Source organism: Cavia porcellus, unplaced genomic scaffold, assembly GCF_034190915.1.
Source record: "Cavia porcellus strain 051 isolate PalLab524CR breed Dunkin Hartley unplaced genomic scaffold, mCavPor4.1 scaffold_2, whole genome shotgun sequence".
Classification (NCBI taxonomy): domain Eukaryota; kingdom Metazoa; phylum Chordata; class Mammalia; order Rodentia; family Caviidae; genus Cavia; species Cavia porcellus.
Window position 1 is genome coordinate 111,793,564 of NW_026947485.1, and position 22,140 is coordinate 111,815,703.

At 39.0% G+C, this 22,140-nt stretch overlaps 1 protein-coding gene across 50 annotated transcripts in view; it reads left to right on the forward strand.

Annotated features, from left to right (window-relative positions):
- Sorbs1 (sorbin and SH3 domain containing 1) overlaps positions 1-22,140 on the forward strand; it is a 236,592-nt gene that overhangs the window by 169,625 nt on the left and 44,827 nt on the right. For 20 of the 50 annotated variants that reach the window (XM_063245166.1, XM_063245179.1, XM_063245182.1 and 17 more), the window contains 6 exons: positions 7,753-7,800; positions 7,918-8,047; positions 9,725-9,839; positions 15,342-15,425; positions 19,188-19,253; positions 19,786-19,887. In XM_063245166.1, the coding sequence (XP_063101236.1) occupies positions 7,753-7,800; positions 7,918-8,047; positions 9,725-9,839; positions 15,342-15,425; positions 19,188-19,253; positions 19,786-19,887 (545 nt within the window). The remainder of the gene's footprint in view (positions 1-7,752; positions 7,801-7,917; positions 8,048-9,724; positions 9,840-15,341; positions 15,426-19,187; positions 19,254-19,785; positions 19,888-22,140) is intronic. The other 30 variants (XM_063245187.1, XM_063245211.1, XM_063245197.1 and 27 more) reach the window with 4 other exon arrangements.

Genomic DNA, 22,140 nt, shown 5'->3' on the forward strand with positions numbered 1-22,140 from the left:
TAATTGCCTTGTGCTTTATCTGGACTTACACACCCAAGCTGTTTATAAGACAGGGCTCCCTGGTAGAGGAAGGTGACAGACATCGCATACATGGAAGGTGCCATATCCCACAGATACCAGCAGAAGCAGGCCTTCCTGTGGAATTCTGTGAGAGCAACAATGGCTCCTATCAGACTGGAAGATTGCATCAGACCTGTCATAGGCATACCCATGGTTTCCTTCATTAACTTGGCTGTGGGTCTCAAGACAGAACTTCGTGGCTTCACAATCCAGAGCTCCCATGTCTTCATCCACCACACTGGCAGACCTGGCTGATGATGGTGCCTACTTTTTTGTTACAAGTCAACTCTGACACAGAGGGAATTAGGGTTATTTTTCCTAGAGGCATAAGCAGTAAGGGATGACATGGCAATTTGTCATATATATTTAAAAGCAAAGCTTAGTAGAGTTTTTTATTTTCAAAGACCAAAAATGGAGAAATGGCTTTAATGAACAAAAAGTAAAAAATTGAACATAAAAAGTTTACACTAACAAAGATGATCATACTTGAACACAAGTTTCTAAGAAGTTATTTCCCCTGGAGATCTTTAAAAATAGAGTAGATTCCATTTCACACCCCCGCCTGATGACATATCCAGACACAGATCACTCATCTGTTCAGTTAGACAAAGGCTTGTTACACATGCAGGAAATACTGGAGCTAGATAACTTCTAAAAACTGTTGGAGTTTTACTTTTTTCTTTCTTAAGTTTCACAAGATTCTGGATTTCTACATCCATGGTTTATGATTTTGATGATGTCTGTGGGCTCCAACAGAGCCTCTCAACCCCGTCTTTGGTGCTGCTTCTGAGAGGTGATTCTGAGCTCTGTGTATTTCCCAAACCCCCTTGTTTTGTAGAACTGAACCCAGAACCTTTACACTGAGCTGTACCCCCCATACACACACCTTTTTTTTAAGACAGGGCTTCTTCAGTCTTTAAATTGCCCAGGCTGGATTTGGACTTGTAATCCTCCTTCCTGAGCCTCTCAGCATGCTGGGGTTACAGGGCTGTGCCACCACATCCAGCTCTGTGCAGTCCCCTTTTGATAAAGGAAAGATTTTATGCCTTTTAGAGAAAGATATTAAAGACACTGTAGTACCTAGTATAAGTTCTGCCCATTAATTTTAATGTACATCAAGAAATAACTTCACTAAGAAATGGGAGGTAGTTCAGAATCTGTCTCTGAGGGGAGAACCTCGTTGCCACTGTTGCTTTATTTTGTTTAATTCAGAGTCTGGAACCAGAATTGTCTCTAATAACTATATCAGAGGCTAGCCTGAGGGCTGCTGCCTCTGTCTAAATTCTGGTTGTTAATAGAATTTAGAAATGATTGCTCTGTCTCAAAGCTGACTCTCCTTGAATAGTCAGGACCACATGCAAGTGTGTTTATGCTGGCCTACCATTCTTCCTTCCCCCACATAATAGTGACCAAGTGAACTCCCAGCCAGGCCTTTGGAGGGTAAACAGAATGATCATGTTTTAATTAATGTGGTTTAACAAATACTTTAAAAAATAAACCTCTGTAAATTCCAACAAGGAGCAATCCCTTCTAACCATTTATTGATTTTGGAGACTGCTCTGTGTTATAAATACTTATCCTTTGTTTCATAAATCAGGGGACAGAAGGACAAGCTAGGTAGAAACAGCTTCAGGAACATAGTCTCTTTCCCTTCCCTTCCTTCTGACTTAAGAAGTAAGATAATGGTAGCACCTCCAGGGCTCACTGTGACAACCCTGTTGATGGTATGGATATTACTGCCACAGTGACAACTATGTCATTACCATTTATTGAGCCTTTTTTGTACAGTATAAGGCTATGTACCAAGTGTATCACTTTTGCTACCTCATTTTATAGGCTTCCAGCCATCTCTTGAGGTAACTTCTCCTATCATCACTGAAGAATACAAGGTGCAGGGCAATTAAGTATATACAAGATCACCCAGTATGGGATAAAACCCGCCCAGGTGTAGAGACAACCAAACATAGGTTTTGCTTACTTTGCTGCACTGCTCTGCTGATTCCTTCTCCTTGTCTCATACATTGTATGTTTTTGGGTGTCCCCTTTTGCTAAAGACTCTTTGACACCTCACTGCAGGCATCAGTTTCCCAAGTCAATCCTGCCTCAGGCCGCGGGTATCTCTTGGCAGAGTGTCTGGGAACATGAAGTTAGAAAAGCTCCCTGAGTGATTGGGATGCTTGACTATGATTAAAAACTTCTAAAAAGGAAGCAATACTACCTTTCCCCTACCCCTTAAAGAGCTGAAAATATTTGCCCAGATACAATTTTGGGAATTTGAACATAGGATTAGATTTGAGGAATTCAGGTTAAAAAGTGCTAGTCTTTACATATGCCTAAATGATATTGGCTCATTTGACTTCAAGAAAACAACTTCATTTTCAGATGAGGCCTCAGAATTTGGAGCAAAACCAGGTAACTGATGTGGTACTTCATGGTCCATGGCCTGTGAGGACTCCTTGGATCACATCACAAAGACAACAGAGGAAAAGTTCTAGAGACTACCCTTCCCCTGTCAGTCAAGACAGCGCCTCCAGGCATGGCCAGGGTGTGGTATTATAATGGTCTGCCCCAGGGTGGTTTTTCCTCATTTTTAGATGAGCTTGCACTAAGACAAGGATTTAGGAGACCAAGTTTCTGTAGTGAAGTTAAAGTAATCCTCTATTGGCCTTGCAAGATTTTTAAGAATAGCCTTATTTTGCTTGAGTATAAGCAAATCATTCTATTGTCTTAAACTTGGCCAAGATTTGTGTCTCCTGCCTCAGACTTTGGTTAGCTCTGCCCAGAGGAGGGGCCAAGCAGTTTGCAGCAGTCACCTTTGCTCTCCTCATGAGAAGTGCCCAGATGGTCTCCGTCTAGCAAGTGCAGACGTCTATGGCCTATATGACAGCTAAGAAACAAAACAGTTATTCCTTTTCCACCTTCAGGATCCAGGAATCTGATAGGAGATAAGGGTGAGTCTCTTTCCAACCCAAGAGGCCTTCCAGACTTTCTCTTCTGACGTCTTATCTAACTCATCTCATCCTCAAAATTCTATTTTTTCCTGAATATATCTTTTGCAGCTACTCTACACCCTGTCCTGGACTTCTTTTTCATTCCTTAAAATCTTTAATTAATTTAAAGGTAAATTGCCTTTAATAAAAATAGACCATTTTATCTGTCTTTCCAGGAGCTCCCAGACTTCCTGTTTTTTTTCTCCTTGCCTATTTTGCTTACTTTTCCTCTCCTATCTAAGACTTATGTACCCCTCTCTGCATACATTTCTCTTTTTCCTTGACTGTTTTTGTTTTGAGGTTGTATACCTCTTTGTATTTTTCCTTTTTTCCTTACTCTCCCTAAATGCATGGAGTAAAACTGGAGAATTATGCTGAGCATGAAAAAAATTGTGTTAAAAATGAACTGATAAAGCTGAGTGTGATGGCACGCACCTCTAGCCCCAGGTACTTGGGAGTCTCAGAGACCAGCCTGGGCAACAAAGTAAGACCTCCATGTTCAAAATAAGCAGGAGAGGGGTTGACACTGTAGCTCAGTGGTAGTGGTAATGGTGAGCGTGCTTAACATGCACAGAGATTCTGGGTTCAATCCCTGGCACTAAAAATGCAATTAATATTAGAACAATAATTTTAGGTTTGAAGACCTAAAAAGTACATAGAATTGAAATCAAATGGTATAGGTAATGGTTACACAAATGCTGACATTTTAACATCCCATTTTGGTCAGTTACATAGCATAAATGGAACAGTGATTTTCAACCAGCATTTTCTTCAGTTATCTTTAAGATTTTTATGAATTCTAAACATATATGCAAAATCACGCAATAGCAACAGGTGACTCAGAAAACCACTTAGAGGCTCAGTTAAAGTAAATGTAATTGAAAAGGCAACTGTGTAGCTCCTGGCAGTTTTAAGGGGTTGGTGGTCTCCAAATTGAGTTACAAATGCTTTTTGCCAAATCCTTTGGGAAGGTCACTGGTGTGAGCCCAGAAGAGCCGTTAGGTGCCTAAAATGAATTATTCACCCCATGTGAATCCTGCATAGTGTTCAAACTTCTCGGAGTCACTGGCTTAGGAAGTCCGGAGTGTTGTTACCACAGTTTGCTACCCGCTGCTTGGTGCTCTGAGGAGAACAGACAGCCTGTGGCTCCACTGTGAGCAGGGTCCCAGGACCCAGCCCGCTGAGTGTGCTGTGGCCTTGCATAAAAACCTTTGGAGAAGTGAGGGGAGATTTTCTGGTGTTAGTTCATAGACATTTGAGAAATGCTTTAAGAACTGTATCTCAGTTATAGCTAATCTCTCTCTATCTCTCTCTCCCTCTTTCCCCCTCTCTCCCTCTTTCCCTCTCTTCTTCTCTCTCCCTCTGACCCTCTCTCCCTTTCTCTTGTGTGTAGAAGTTAAATGAGTGTTCCTTATACTGAGTTTGGCCACTCTCTGGCATTTCTCACTGCATGTATATTTTCCCCAGTGTAGTTGTAGATTGCAGAAGAAGGTTTCAAAAAGAAACAAATGGAAGATATAGCAAGGGTGACTTCTTGTTGCCCATTGTCCCTGGAGACCAGCAGGAGGAGAACTAGGAGTTTGAAGGTTAAACTCAGAAAACTCACTTAAGCACCACCCATGGTAGCATGATATAGAAAAACAGACCAAAGTTATCAGGGTCTAAAGACTAGCCTGGCCAAGTGTGCACTTGATTTTCAAGATTCTTCAGGGGCTGGGGATTTAGCTCAGCGGCATAAGCACCTGCCTTGCAAGCAGGTAGTCGTGAGTTCGATCCCTGGTACCGGTAAAAAAGAAAAAAAAGACAAAAAAAAAAAATCAAGATTCTTTATAATAAAAATAATAATGGAGTGGCCTTTCACTTTTCCCAATATTGGGCACATGAAACCAGGATGAAAGAACAAAGCAGCCATCCCTGTTACAGCACCAACAGCAGCACAGGAAGTGATGTCAGAAAGATCTTGAATCTGTTCCTGCTTTGTATCTTGCTCGCTGTGCAGCTGAAGGCAGAGTTTCTAACCTTCCTTGGGCCTTGATGGTCTTATATAAAATGACGTATTTATTTCCTTCAGGAGTTTTTTAAAAGGTTTGAGTGAGACATTAATAAATTTCTAGCTATTTTTTAAGAATGGGAGCACTTACTAATGAGAGCTACTATTGCTATTGATTAGGTGAGGTAAAATTTCCTTTCATTAGATTCGTAAGGCAAATATCAAAAATTAAGAGAATAAACTAACACCTTCTGCAATTTGTTCTAATTGCCAAAGTTGTTCAGATGAGTCTGTTAGACTTCATTTTGCTTGGAAGTCCATGGACTGAAATCTGCATTAAATCCCTTAGACTCTGTGTGAAGCCTGTGACTGAGATCCCTGCCCTCTGTTAGGTGTGTGGGTGGAGGGGGTTATACTTCTTTTTTACCTACACCAGATTAAAATAAAATAGCGTTGAGGTCATTTAGTCATTCAACTTCTGTTGTTCTCTTCCTTACCTTTCCTGCTGCTCCTTCTGGTTTTCAAAGCACATAAATTGTGAAACTCCCCAAGTAGGCCATTTTTCTATTTATCAACTGTTTTTCATTGAGTTCTAATAAGTCTTCTAAAATCCCACAATAGAAAACTCTAAGGAGTATTTAAGTTTAGAATTTATATATTTTTTGAATATTTAAATGCCTTTCCTCTCATAACTTCTAGCGTCATGAACCAACTAGTAATTATAAATTAACCACATATTGATAGACTAAGTTTTCCTTGATTCAGAGAGGTACAAGGTTTTGAGCTAAAATACTAGGCTGGAATTAAAGCAGTAATGTGTTAATTTCTAACTGAGCTCACTTTTCATTTGGGATAGACACCATGTTTTTGTATTCAAGCCTTCACAATCAAAGCTGACTTGTAGTTTAGTTTTTTTTTTTTAAATATCATGACATTTGATGAGTATAATAATCAGAAGGCCTATTTAAACAACAATATCAAAAACTGGCAACACAAAATTCTTCAGAACAGTCTTTACAAAAATATAGTTTTAGATTCCATTTTATCTTTCCCCTACCCTATTTGCATGAATTAATACAAATAAACTTCAATTTATATTTCAATTTATATTTATGAAAAGGCTTAAGGTTGGTAGAGAATCCCAAGCCCAGTCCAACATTGATTTTAACTGATTATTATCTTTTAAGACAAAAGGAAGGAACAAAAGGAGGAGGGGGAGAAAAGGTACCTTAGTACCTAATACCTGTCCATTATTGTGGCTGAGGGGGAGACCTGGGACAGATAAAAGTGGGGAGAGGGAAGGGGAGGAAAGGGAGATAGAGAAGCTATCTTTGAATACCGCTTTACTAAAAATAATAGCAGTGTTAGCTTTACACTTCATAAAATACTCTGACCTTTTCTACTCTGAAATTTAAACTGATTTGCATAAAAACAAGGAGTTGATTAGCACTCTGTCATTTACCCAGTGCATTAGATTTTTTGACTTGTCTTTACTGGTTGGGTCCCGTGCCTCACTAAAGTTGTTACAGATTTTAAGAGAAAGAATTGAGTCTTTATTCCACAAGCATTAGTTCTGAATTTGGATCAGCAAGACACCACATACTAGGAAAGTTTTACTGTTTTAGACTCTCTTTGGAGTGTGTTTTGGAAGGATTGTCAAGGATAGATATCTAAATATTCTGCATTTTTAGAGCAAATCCAGTGTAGACATCTGTTCTCATATGACTATGGTCTGATTTTTTTTACTGGTACCAGGAATCGAACTCAACAACCACGTGCTTGCAAAGGAGGCGTTTGTGTTGCTGAGCTAAAGCCCCAGCCCCTGTCTGATTTTTTTTTTTTTTAAGTTTAAAAAAATACAGCAGCTTCTATGAGGATTTCAAATCTTGTCTCCCTTCAGCAAGTTTTAGAGCCCCGGTGTTTAACTTGCTTAGGGATGTGCGGTACTCTACTGGAAAGCCTTTCACACCATAGAAACTCCTGCAAAGTTTGATTTGTTCTAGAATCACGATTGAGACACTTGCTCCAAGCAGTCCCTTTGCAGAGCACACAGTATAACCACATCTCCCACTTGTGAAGCCAGGTTAAGACAGAATCAAAACAAATTATGATGCAGACTTTCTCTGTCTCTTTCTATAGCTACAAAACTATTTTATTAATGATGTTTTATGTGGAAATGTAAACATACAAAATAGGGTAAAGCTGCGGAAGGTAACTAGCAACCCAACATCAAAGTCACATACTCACTAGCAGTCTCAGAAAAGCCTGGGAGGAGGCCTGTAAGCACTCCATGGAACTCAGCAGGCAAGACTAGAGATAGAATGATCAACCAGTTCCATCTCGGCTCCCAATCCCACTCAACCAGACTAGGGACTCTGCATTCCAGCTTCGGTGGAAGAGATTCTCTTGGGGAGGACCTTCAGCTATTTGATTCCATTTATTTCCCAGTGAAAAGCAGCAGCCATCCACTAAGCATTATGAATACCTTATCTGGACTGAAGGTTCTGTTGGGTTTAGGTGGACTCTGCAAAGCTTACTCCTCTCCGTTGTGGTCTGCTGTGGTGCATAGCTTTCAGTGTTTGATTCTTCCTTTTTTCCCTGGGTTCCCTGATATGTCTGGATGCGGTACAAGATTGTGGAAATGGGGAACATGCACCTTGGTTCACCTACCATATTCCAGTTTCCCTAATTATATTCTTTTTTATTCACTAGATGATGATTCAGATCTGTACTCTCCTCGATACTCCTTTTCTGAAGACAGTAAGTGACTGAGTCTCCTGGTTGTGGGGGAGGAAGGGAAGATGATGGGTGAAGATACATTTTGACTTTAGTTTTCATTGATTTTAAAAATATTTCATATGTATTTCCTTTCTCCAGCAAAATCTTCCCTTTCTGTGCCTCGCTCAAAAAGTGAGATGAGCTACATTGATGGTGAGAAGGTAGTTAAGAGGTCAGCCACGCTTCCCCTCCCTGCTCGTTCTTCCTCACTAAAATCCAGCCCGGAAAGGTGAGTCCTTCCTTGTCCTACGGTCATTATTGCCAACCAGGGCCTCTTCAACATTTATTGATACTCAGAAGCCTCCTTTCTTAGGAACTTGAAATTTGAATCTCTGCTCTGTCACCTATCAACAGTGACTTATTCTTTCTGGATTTCAGAGTCCTTATCTGTAAAATTGGAGTATTAATAGCATGACTTCTTGTTGGGAATGCTGTAAAAATAAAATTAGATGGTGCACACTAACATTCTTAGTATGCCTGGCTCATTGTGTGGGCTTAATTAATGTTAACTATAATTATCACTTTTGACCTTTCCACAAGCAAAATCTCAACTATGAGATTTGTCATGGACTTTCGTATTCTGTGCATCTACTAAATCTGTTCTTACATATATTCATAGCAAAGAATTAATCTTAATAAAGCCACACTTCTTAATGTCAGTTTACTTAAACACCATGAATTATTGAGGCATAATGCTTGGACTTTAATGACATTAATTATTTTCTTACTGTTTTTACAGAATAACCCAATTTCCTTTTATTGCATTATTGTTTGTAAAAATGTCCCATGGAACAAGTGTCATGTTATCTGGACAAATGTCCCATGCATTTTCCATCCCCAACATCTACACAAAGACTTAGCTAGATGGGGCTATTTCCTTAAATATCATTCAGTTTCCCCCCTCTAGGCCCTCAAAAAATGCCACACAGACCAAAGTGGCATCTGCCTTGGAAATGTGGTAATTAATTTGAAAGGAAGGTTGGATGTACTCATAAATCTTTTATAGGAGCATTTATTAGGAACTTGTGGGGTACATTTTTTATGCAGCTTGAATGACATGTTATAGAAAAGTATGCATATATGTAAGTTATTGTCCTGCCTTCAAGAAATTTTCAGACCAACCTCAGAATTGAAACATAACCAGTGCAAAGTGCAATAATGCACATGCACAAACATTTTTGCAGACAATTTCCAAAATTCATCTCCTGAAACCAATTTCTGAGTGCCAGGTTGAAAACGTGGGTCAGAGGCTGAGATTGGTGGGTAGCAGGGCAGGATGTGGAACAGGGAAGATCATGGTTATAGTAATAGCAATGTTTATTGAATAGTTGCCAAGAGCCTGGTGCTCTGCTCAGTGATTTACATGTACTATGTCATTTAATCTGTTCAACATCTTCCACTTTTCAGATGAGGAAACTGAGGTTCCAAGTGGAAAAGTGCTTAGTTAAGATCATCTGCTTCGCAGGTGGAATAGCAGGGATTTGAACCATAGCTGACTGGCGCTCAGACCTAGATTCTCTCTCTAAACCAGCATGAATAGGAAGTACAGACCTGTTTGGGGAAAGATAAACTCATGAGAACGGAGCAAAGTGAAAGGTTCTTTTTCGCAGGGCAGTCTTTGCTTCTTCTTCTTTCCTTCTCTATTCTCCTCTTTTCTCTACTGTCTGAAGCTTGGCCTGGAGCATAGGATACCTCAAATCCTTTGTGAAGTGAAGAAACTTAATTGGTTGTTTTGGGAAACAAGCCAGCACAACTAAATTGTTCACCCTTAATTCTGATTTTTCTGGTTAGGGTGTAAAAATCTCTTGATTGGTCTACAGCCAAGCCGATGGCAAGCCTTTTTCCATCAGGAAAAGCCGATGGCAGTTTTTATGTAAATAGCTCTAAAAATTTTTTCTTTCTACAGAAACGACTGGGAGCCCCCAGATAAGAAAGTGGATACCAGAAAATACCGGGCAGAGCCCAAAAGCATTTACGAATATCAGCCGGGCAAGTCTTCCGTTCTGAACAACGAAAAGATGGTAATGTGCAAATTAAAGTTTTTTGTTTCCCTCTGCCTATGTTCTTTAATCTGGGTGCCCCATGCTGTTGGATTGTATTCTTTGCACCTTGAGATAGACTTGTTTTATTTAGAAGACAGTGAAAGTATGAAATACTTTTACTCTTTACATTTTTGCATTTATTCAGGAAATAAGTCCTGAAGTCTACTTTTAAAGAATTCTCTTATTGTGGCTCTGTTGGTCCTTTTGTGCATGCTTTTAACTAATTTAAATTTTTCTACTTGCATAAAAATTAATTTTTCTGCTGCTTTTTAAAAAAAGAAACTAACCATTAATTTATCAGGCTTATTGTTAACTGGAATGAAATCAGGATTTTTAAAAAATGATTCTTATTTGAACACATAAATTTTGTAGAAGTTACTAGTATGTCAGTAAAAGCTAAATAATTAATAGGATGTTATACATTGGGGGAAAACCCAGGCCATCAGAATGTGTCTTTAAGGGCCTTGCTTTTTTGGTAAGTGTAAGACTGAGGACTAATTTCATATGCAGTCTAATTGTTGGTCCCCTACACAAGTTCATATCACCAATCAATTATTATTAGAAAAATGGCTTATGTAGGCATAGCAGACTACCCGGGAAAAACAGCCTCTTCTCTGAAATGGGAAGAATTTTTACAAATGGATTTCCTTCATATCGGTCAGTCATGATTCCCTTTATTTACCTTTCATTAATAAAGCTGCTTGAGGATTCTGATTGTGGTAAAGGGATTCTCCAGAGGGATTCAACATTGCAGCCCGCGGCCACAACACTAGGGTGGAATGACTGTGCTACGGACTGGTTTTTATCGCATGCTGTTACCACACCAGGCGCAGAATAACCAGGACTCTGAAATGTGAATTCAAATTATTTTCCCTTCACTCCTTCTGCTCCACATGTTTTTATGGAATAATTGATTTAACTTTTACTAAAATAAAAATGTGACATCTTTAAAAGCTCAGAGGATAAGTGATTTTAATTAGGAAAAAAGGTCAACAGTTCACAAGTGCTTTTTGAGTTGCTGTTCTTCAGCATTTAGTATGCATTGTATTTTAAATAGTTCAGAAACAACGGAGGTCTTTCCTCAGCTCACTTTCACTGGAGGTTTTCTGCCTATTAGATGGTTCCTGGTAATGGACATGGAAGGTAACCTTCCATCCAGGGGTTCCTGGAAAGAAAATCCTGCTATTCAGGTAAATTCCTAGTGCTCAAATGCTCAGCCTGGAGCCCACCATCATGTATTCATACATTTCGGGACTCCACAGGCCGTTGGATGCCTTTGCTTTGGCAACACTGTATGCCATTTATAGACGGTCATGGCTGTCACTGAAGATACACTCTTTTTATTAATTTCTTGTTTCCATTTTCTTTCCTTAATCATTTAAACACCTTTCAGAACCGGGAAACAATAGCATAATTTTGTTTTCCTCATTGGCATTATGATGGTCCAAGTACCTTCCATATTGTAGTTTTTGAGATCATTAACATTGTTTTTACAGATCTTGGGAAATAGCACACTCTGTCCCACTGAGGCTCTCTAGGGAGATGTGGGGACTGTGTACTTGATGGCAAAGTACCATGTTTCTGCACAGAAACTACATAGTCTGGCCAGCCTGAGGCCCATTTATAACAGGACGTAAGCTCCAAAGCAACCAGGGAGGAACCCCTGCATCCAATAGTTCAATTCAGAGCTTTTCACTCAATTCAGCTCTGTTCTTCCAAAGAGAATTTTTTAATTTTAGAGAAGAATTTTAGTTGAATCTTAATCTTTTGAGTCTGCCCTTCACAGATGAATTAGTATTTTATGTTTAATTTATTCCTACTATTTTTATCACATGAACAAAAAAGTTGAAATGAGTTTCAGTGGGTGAGTCTTGCCTTTTGCATCCACTATCTGGCTTGCCAGAATTTGAGCATCTTCATCCCATACACATCGAGGGGAGGGTGTTAATGGTTAATTATGTGGTAAATGACAGATGTAGAATCTAAGTAGCTCCTTTTGGGAAAGCCCACTTTTCTTTTTCTGTTTGTAGTATTCATGTCTATCTAACCCTGTCAACCTAAGTAATAATTTGAGAGACTTGTCTATATGTTTCTAGTAGCGGGTTGAATATTAGAGTGTTCCAACTGTTAGATCTCAGCTTGCCTTGAGCATACCCACTCTGTCCTAGACCCACATAACACTACTACCTTCAAAATCCCCATGGTTTATAGCTTTGATCACCTGCTCACCTATTAGACTCGCTCATAAAGGTCTAAATATCACTCGGCCCCTTTTATCATGGTGTGAGTCCGTTTTCTTTTCTTCAGCCTTGGACATCTATTGGTTGGTACCTGCTTTGTCAGAAAGGACCTTTTTCTTTATACTTTAAAATCCCTTACCAAACATGATATAAGCATCAATCAACAGGTATAGAGAGAATAACTTTTACATTCCAGGCCCTGGTTAGATATTGGGCTCCTTGTTCCCATAGTTGTATAAGTAATTACAGACATATTACAGTATATATTTGAGAGTGTAAGACAAGGGGATTAACCCAATTAGGTTTCTTCCCAGTTCATCATGACTTTCTTACTTGCTAGCATTTCATGCTAGCATTTCATTTCTGCTTTAGCTTAGTGTCATCTGCAAACTCAGTGAGTCTATCTCGTATCATTCAGAGTAGAAGTAGTGGTATAATATAGGGTACAAAAATCTGCAACAGGAATTGGAAGATCTGAATTCTGTTCCAGTTCTGACTCCGTCCTATGTCTTGGGGAATGTCACTTGATCTTCATGAAAGTGTTTCCATCCATAAAATAAAGGTAACATCTAGACTATCAGCTCTAGTGAAATAACTGAATGAGACAGTCAAGTGCGATAATATGGATACAAGAACTGTGAACAGGGTGGGCATGGCAGCTGAGGACCGTAATCCCAGCACTCTGGGAGCATGAGGCAGAAGGACTGCAAGTTTGAGCCCAGTCTGTACAATTCAGTGACTTAGTGAAAACCTGTCCCTAAAAAAGAAAAGGGGAAAGGGGATGGAGATGTAGCTCAGTGTGAAGGCCCAAGGTTCAATCCCCAGTACCACTGGAAAGCTAACAACCCTAAAAACATAAGGAAGTTATGCAAGTGAGCATACCACATTCAGAGAATTTGTTTAATTAAAATTTGAAGCTGGTATCTGGGTCCCATTCAAGCAGCAATCCTTTCCAAGGATTTTATCAAGCTGCAAAAAGAACTGCCTTCAGTAGCAAAGAATGTCGCCTGGGTTCATGGGATTTGCCCTGACTGCCAGAACAGAGTTGCTTTTCTGCATCCAGAAGGACATATTCTGCTGGTCTGTCCCCTATTTGGCTCTTCAGCTGAGTTATATTTGACAGACCAAATGTAAGTGGCAGTTCTGTGTGATGTTACCCTTTAACCTTATTTCTGAGTAGTCTAAAGAATGGGAGCTGTTGAATTCAAAGCTCTGGACTCAAGTTGTTGCACATACCTCCCAGTTCTATTCTTGGCCCAGCATTAACCTCATCAGTAAAACAGTCTGCACACAGCATTGGAAAATAAAAAGGGTTAATCGTTTCAGGATATAAGTCCCAGAACTTTCAGGGACTTTCCCAAAAGAGTTGGTACATTTTAATGTTTTTTAAAAAATGCATAGCCTAGTCCCAAGAAGCAGTTTATAAATACTCTTGGTACAAAATAAGCATGAACTAGGTTTCATGAACACCATCATATTAGAATCTAGAATGTCCCAGTGTCTAAGCTGTCATTCTCCAATGGTTGTGTCCTTGATATTGTACCTCATTTCATTGAATAGATTCAGAATCCATTTACCTTCCGGCTTGCCAGCCTGTCGCTTAAAGATCAAAGCCCTGGATCCCCACAGATATTTGCAAGAGATTTATCAGATGCAGTAGGACATACCTTGTGTTTCTGATTTCATCTTAGTTGAAATTCAGTTCAAAGTATCTGCAGTTTATCAATATTACCCTCTGCCTGTAACAATAGTAAGTAGTGCAGTTTCTCCTTAGGATCTTAACAAAAAAGAGGTTGATAAATATCATTAAGATAGTTTATAGCTCTTTCTACAAGTTGCAAAAGTAGTATTAACTCATTTGTTAAGAAAAATGTAGCCAGGAAAACTGCTTTGTGATGCAGCAGCACCGAGGACATCTGCTGGGAGCTCTGCAACCCTCTTCTGCATATGCCTTCCAGGAGATAGCCTGGAGGTAAAATTCCTTATGTGATGTTTTCAATCTTAGCAGGAAATATATACATTTTATATTTTAAGTTGTGCAGAAAATCATCATAGCTTTCTTTTTGTTATTATCAAATGTTTTGAAACATATGCATACATGAATTTAAAGCAATAAGCCTTGAACAGTTTTGTCTGGTATGAACATAGCTGACATTTGTGTTTTTTTTTTTTTTTTTATCGGTACTAGAGATCAAACTCACGATTGCGTGCTTGCAAGGCAGGTGCTTATGCCACTGAGCTAAATCCCCAGCCCCATAGCTGACATTTGTTAAGGGGAGAACCTGATTTTCTCTCCTGACATTCACTTCTGAACTAATTATTTCTAGAAATATATGTTCCCCACAATAAGACACCAGAAGTTTACATATTTTTTATTGAATATTAAATAACATGAAAGTATATATGTAATAACTCTTAGAGTTCTATAAAGTGAGAAATATAACTTATTTTTGTAACATAACACAGAAGTTTTCTTCCCCTCTTCTGTTATGTCTTGTCCAGCTTTTCTGTCACTTAATTTTTTTCTCAGTTCCTTAACATTTGTTAGAACACAAAGAATATCCTGTCTGTGCTCATTCCCCTTGGATACTTGTTCAAAATGTTTTTTCACTTGTGTCCTCTGTTTTTACTTATATCATCTTTTACTTTACTGTGTACAAGACATGGTTTCTCACCTATCTGTGTGCCATTAAAGATGCAGTATTAACAAACTGGCTTTCATCAGGCATCAGTATTTGCATTTATTTTGAAAATATTAAGGCAGCCTTGCAAATATGTACTAAAACTGTACTAGCCTATAAAAACCGTTTGCTCTACTCAACTGGCATAGATGCTAAATGTTTGGTGTGCTCATCAGTAACTAAGAGTTCTTTGTAAGAGGAAATAAGGGATTCTTTTTCCCCCACAATACTTAAAGTTACTAAGGAATTCTTTTGGACCCATATCCAGATTTTGGACCCATGAACAACTGCAAGGTGGTACAGAGTTCTCCATTTCAGTCCATCTGCCTCTGCTGAGGACTGAGAATGAGCCTCTCACTGCTGTCCTCCACTTGCCCCGTTTAACAGATCCTATCTCTCCTGTTTTTGCTGATATCAGTAAAAAAGGACAGTTGCTGCTGTTGAATGCAGTTGCTGTGTGTGCCTGGAAACCACTGCATCTCTACTGGCCTGTTCCTATGTAATCTTTTCATAATGTTATCCTTCTCTTTCTTTCATTTCCCTATCACCAACCCCTATAGAGTCGGGATATAAGCCCAGAAGAGATAGATTTAAAGAATGAACCTTGGTATAAATTCTTTTCGGAATTGGAGTTTGGGAAACCGGTAAGTTTAATAGCTTCAGTGGTTATACACCTTTGTATAAAATGCTGTTGATGCATTGTTCCTGCTAAAGAATCAGATCTATGTGTAAGGAATTCAGGGATGGGGAACAGCCATGTTGGTTGTCAATCTCACTCCAAACTGTGAGCTTTCCTTACTTTACATCACCAAGAAAAGACAGTGAGTTCTTAGTATATTTTAGCAGAATATCTCAAAGAGCACAACTAAATCATTACTTCTCCTGCCCCTGCCCCTGCCACTACTGACAACAAGTATCACATGGGTGACATTATCTTTATGGTTAACTCCCTTGACCAAATTCTTTATGACATGCTGAAGACAAGGATAAAAGTACATGACACACTGAAAAATCAGCATGATTCCTGCCTCGGAGAGCACATATGTACAACAAGTCCAAGAGCGGGCCAGAAGGGGTCTCTATGCAGGCACAACTCACAAGTGCATCCCCACATAGGCAACTGCTAAGGAATGATGTCTGTGAGTTAGGGTAATATTTTCCAAAGTTTGGAATAAAGGGTAGGAATTCCAGCACATTTAGTGTTCAACCTAATGCTGTTCAGCTTCTCTGTATTACCTCCGAGTTAGTATTGCTGATAAGTGACTATGGCACTTAAAGGACCATTTTCTTTGCCTTAAACCAAAGGAGTATCAAATAGAAAGGAGAATTGACATCATCCTTTTCCTCGAGATGATTCTGACATTAAAACTCTACATAAAGTCTTAATTATTACAATTGCAAAAAGAATTTAGGTAGAGACAATAAGCATATGAAATCACTTTATTAGATATTTATATGAAATGCTAAATATTGAGTCCAACCACTGAATTATTATAGTTTGATATGATAATTCCACTTGTAGACAAGAATTAACTTTATAGCTCAGGGTTTCTCTCTTCTGATCCCTCCAGGACACCATCTTAAGGTGGCTGCTGAGTGATCCTTGCCTCAGAGTTCCACCCAGGGACAGTGGGGAGGAATGAGCCTAGTGCAGACTAAACCTTCCTCTCCCCCTTCTCTAAGGTTTGGGGCACACCTATTTCTTCTGTTTTACCTCCCTTTTTTTCTCTGCTCTTCACCATTTAGACATCAAGGTTACCTCAGGCAATCTTTTTCACAAATATCAAATATCAAACAGTATCTTTACTGGTTTCCTTGTCTTGTCTTTCTCAAAACCTGTTCTATTATTGCCCAAAAAAGCTGCTTCTGACATACATACTGTAGCTGTCTCCCATCCCATGATTTGACTGGCATGTTTAACAATAACAATGTAATTTCATCAAGGAATGTAAAAGCTTCTAGCAAAACAATAAAATCTGTTTAAACTGTGTTTAATAAAGAGTCCATGCCAATGTTTTTTGAAGCCCTTTCAGGATCTACAAGTTTTTGGCCATCTTATTGGCCAAATAACTGAACTGGTTGTATCTGAAATATTAACTTTTAGAAAAAAAATTATTAAAAATTTTCCTAATTGTGATTTGCTTTCCCACATCTACCATTGGAAAAATTTTGTCAACGATAAACAGCATTTCAGCACCATTATATGCTAAATAGACTGAGAGAATAGCTTAGTCAATATTAACAGTTTCTTTTGCTAATGATGGACCACACAGCCCTACCTCACACATATCCTGAGAACATAGTCCATTTGCATGTTGAGGTCTTCATCTTACCCCATTGCTCTAACTGTCCTTAACTATTTGAATATTTAGACATACTTTCCTATGATGGCATTTTCTCTGAAGCCTGCCAAGACTTCAGACTCCTAATGGAAATGCTGTCTTTTGTATAGGTCTTGATTTTAAAATAATACTTTTGAAGACTTGCTAAGATATCTTAATCAATGCCCATGTACTGAAGAACAGCATTGAGATGATTACTTCCATATAGTTTGAGGTAGCCTAAAGATGGGCTTACATCTAAGTGAACCAACAGTTTGGGGGAAAGTGTGATAGAGGAAAGTTTTTCTCTCTCTTCCTACCCTTACCTCTGTGGACTATAAGAGTAAGAGACATGAATAAAAGTATGAACCCTTAAAATTGATTTGGTAAAGTTTTCAACCATTCAGAAACAGAATAAAATGAAAATGCCTGCTAAATCATGTGTATTATCATTTCAGCTTTTAAAACTGTTGTTTACATCAATTCAGATTCACTATCCCAAGTAAAACTTGCTAGAACTTTGCCACTAGACATTTACCCTGAACTTCTTTCTTCCTCAACCCATTCACTTCAGTCCACTCAAAATTTCAGCAAAATTCTGGCTATAATATCTTTCAGCTCAACAGGTTGCTGTTGTGAAATAGCAAATAACTTGAGACTCCAGGGACCATTTTAGAGATGATTATTTAAAGCCAATTTAATTTGTAAACATCATCTTTTAATTTATTTTTTATTACAATAAAGAAATGAATGTGGTAATGTACATAACTTTAACAAGTCTGCTTCCCAGATGAAATGTTAGAGATTAATGATAATTGCTAGTGTCACTTACTTTGCAATGCACAGATATACTTATTCTGGAGACCATAATACTGACTGTTGTTATCCTTGGTAAATACACTAAAACCAGGTTACTGTTCTTTTGCAGATTTAGTGCAGAGAACCTGAGTGTCAGTTTTTTCTTCCCTCTTACTCAGATTTCTACAGAAATTGGCAGGATTTTCATATATACTCAGGGCAAAATTTCTCAATATAAAATAGTTTGAATACTGGCAAACAGTCAGATATAATGAAATTTACTTAGAATTGAAGGAACTTTTAATAATATCCTCTCTTATCTCCCCAAAAGTCATTGTATAAGAAATTTCAGTTTGAATAGGCAAAACAAAAGAATCCACTCAGTGAGAGAAAGGCACCAGATTAGAAGTGTCTTGTGGCTTTTTGTTTTGTTTTGTTTTTTATTTTTTTGGTATGGGAGATTGAACTCACAACCTCACACTTGCCAGCTAGGCACTTAGGCCACTGAGCTAAATCCCCAGCTAGAAGTGTCTTGTAACTTTTGGGTGTTCTTTGTACCATATCTCTTCCTTGTTGAACCTACAACAATGTTATAGGACGTTTTCATCTTACAATTGTAGTTCTGATTCTAACACAAAAGGTTAAAAGAGAAAACAAAAGCAGCCTCATAAAATATTGTTTATATTCTAAGTTTAAACTTTATTCACAAAGGAGAATGGAAGATGTATCTTTGTAACTAGTAGTATTATTAGAATCTAGTTAAACTGTAAGGAGAGTTAAAAACTCTGAAATGGTCTAATGCTTTAAATGCCCCTTTTGTGCCTGATTTCCTTGCTACAATCCACAGAAACATCCTTAGTTCAGTTTCCCCTGTATCGGCCAAACCTCTGGGATCACACATGTATTATCAGGCTGTGAATGTTTTATAGTGGGCAACGCTGAAACATGTAAGATCTCCAGTGTCAACCCTAATTCAAAAATCACAATGAGGAATTTGAAAGTCTACTTTTGTTCACAATCATGTTAATGGCCCCTCCCTTTTAAAAAATATTGTCAGTATTTAGAATCCAACGATGATGTGCTCTTTATCCACGGACACAGAAGTACCTTTTGCAGCTAGTAGTTCCGGGTCCCCGGGGCAGGCAGAGTCCCCAGCCCTTTGCATTGAGTTTGCCTCTCTGTGTTGGTACAGTTCCCCTAGTGCGCCCTCTTTGTTTGAGCCAGCCTCCATGTTTGTCTTTATGTCTTTATGCTCATTTCTTCATTTCCTCCTCTGCTTCCCGTCAGCCTCCCAAAAAGATATGGGATTATACTCCAGGAGACTGCTCTATCCTTCCTAGAGAGGATAGAAAGGTAATTCCCCTCTGCCGCCTCTGTGGACTGTGTGTGTGCTCGTTAGCGTGCTTAGTGTGAGTGTGTTTGTTTTCTTTCTTCTTTCCTTAAGTCATTTTTTTCCTTTAAATTTGGTAACTTTTATTTTTTAGCTTGATGATAAAACTAATAAAGTCTCTAAAACGTATACTAATGTTTAGAGGTTTCTAAAATACTTACTTTTCTGACATACAGTGTTTGTCACGGTCACTGTACTCTGAAAGGGGCAAAATAAGTCTCTACGTAAAGGTAGGTTTTTGTGGTATTTGTAGATTATCAGGTAGATTTTTGAAACTCTGATACTTTAGGATTTCTATTGTACATGCCTAAGGTTGTATTCTCTGTTTTTACATCCTAACTAATTTTTGGTGACCTCTTGTGATTGAGTCATGCCAACTTGGCTTTACTAAGGTGTAACACTTAAAAAACACTCATTTTCAAACTTAACCTTCCATTCTTTCTCCCTTTCCTCTAAACTAAAACATCCTTTCTCATCTTTTCTTTCTTGTACCAGACTAATCTAGAAAAAGATCTCAACCTCTGCCAAACAGAGTTAGAGGCAGATTTAGAAAAAATGGAGACGATTAATACAGCACCCAGTTCAAACTCACCACAGGTATTTCCCAGTTTTTCTCATGCCATGAGTTTCTTTTCATGTGCTGCTTTTTCTCCTTTTGTTCGATGGTTTCTGGTAGAATTGAAGTGACAGCCAGTAATGCTGGTTATTTTAAACTGCATGGCTTTTCTGACTTCTGTTTTAGCATCCGCCCCCTTCCTACCCCGTCTTCATCTCCACTCCTAGTTAATTTTTGTTTGGATTCTTTTTGAACTTTACCTCTTCCTTACAGGAGATTTTTCCAAATATATTCAGAGCGGCTGGTTGTTTAAACTGCCCCCCCCCAGCCTCTCCCTCTCTCCTGCTGCCTTTGCTTTGTGGAGGTGACTCTTAAGCTCCTTTCCTTTACCTCTGTGTACCCTTTCTGAATTTTGAAGAAGCTTTGTTTTTGGCAATTTCCTTGTCTTTTTTTTTTGGTATCCCTGGCAGATACTTATCTTAAGAGTCATTTTCCAAAAGAAGCACTAAACCAGACATAGTGTTTTACATCTGTAACCTCAGTGACTTGGAAGGCTGAAGAAAGCATCATAAATTCTAGAACAGCCTGGGCAACTTTGTGAGACTCTGTCTCAAAATACTAAAGGGCTGATGCAGTAGTGAAGTGGCCCTTTCCCAGTGTCTGTGAGGTTCGACAATGAATTCTCAGTATCGATATAAAAACTAAACAAAACCCATGATAGTAATGATTTGGGTGCCCTTTCTGTGCAATGCACTATCAGTGCAATAGTACAGTGGCACTTGGGTTCACAAACTTAATTCTGTCAGTGATTCTGGTCATAGAATTAATTCCATGATTCTACTTGCAACTGTATTACAAGAGAATCGTGGAACAAATTCTGCAACTAAAATTGTGGGAAGAATTAAGTTTTTGAAACGAGGTACCACTGTACTTATAAAGGTCAGAAAATTATACAACCCCAGAGGTCACAAGCAAATGTTTGAATCTGAACTTGCATTGATATTGTTAAGAGAAGTTATGTTAAAGTACGTTTATTAAAAGTCAGTCCTAGGGCTGGGGATTTAGCTCAGCGGCATAAGCACCTGCCTTGCAAGCTGGCGGTCGTGAGTTCAATCCCTGGTACCGGAAAAAGGAAAAAAGTCAGTCTAAGGTAAATGGGTTTCCAAAGGGAAAGCTAATATATGCAGAACTGTTCCAAAGGGCTTCTCTCAGAATTAAAGATTATCTTGAGGGAAGGGTATCTTTAGAGAAAATAAAACAGGAATGTGGATGCTGCTCAAGATACCAAGAAGATCCACAAACTATGGCAGGCAAAGTGGAAATTGATAATTAATCTGTGTTACACATAAGCAGAACTAAGAGTAAAAGGGTTAGTTAGGCTACTAGCCTGAGTAATTGGGATTCAAAGAGTCATGTGAATGCCAGAGACTTAAACCAGGTAAAGGATGGGAAAATCAGGATTTTACAGTATTAGCTAAGTAGAGCTCTCATAAGAAAGCTGCAGGCTAGTCAGGGCACTTAGAAGCCAAGGATCCAGAGAGTCGCCAGAGGCTGAGAGAGCCAGAGGGGCAGTAGTCAGGGGCTTCTTCCTCAGAACTTGAAGGAGGCACAGAAGATGAGTCACTGTGTATGCAATTGGGACAGATAGATAGATGACTGGGGGTTGGAGGAAGATCGTAAGGGGGTGCTAAATTTACAACCATGATAGAGACCAGAACTTGGTATAGCTATTGTCAGATTCAGGGTCCAAAGAGAGAAGTGACCACAGCTCGTTCTGGAGTAAGAACTGTGGGTTCAGGCAAGTCTTAAAGTGATCTGAACTGTGGATGAGAAATCTGTGGTAGGATAGAAAAATGAATCAGTGATACTTCTTAAAGTAGCCCAATATGAGAGAGTGTTTGTAATCCGCACAAAGATGGGTGACAGCTAGAGAGTTACTAAATTAACTGCTATCTTCTGTGGGCAGAGCCTGCTTCAGGGACCTAGAGCCCTTCGCAGGGCACAATGGGCACAAGAAAGCATTGCATACACCAGGGCAGCCTGAAGGGCTGGAGGGTGAACTTGGAGATAAGAGCACCTGCCCTCTCTGAGATGTAATGGGACTGGGTGAGGCAGAGTCTTCTGAGGACAGAGATGCTCTCAAAAATGAAAATACTCAAACCTACAAGTTAAAGGTGGGTATTTCGGCAGGCAGAGAGAGGGCGAGGTGGATGAGTCTCTCCCTTCTTGCCGTCTCCTCCCTTTTCCATAATCTCTTTCTTTTCTTTGTCCCTCCCTCCTTTCCTAATTTTTTC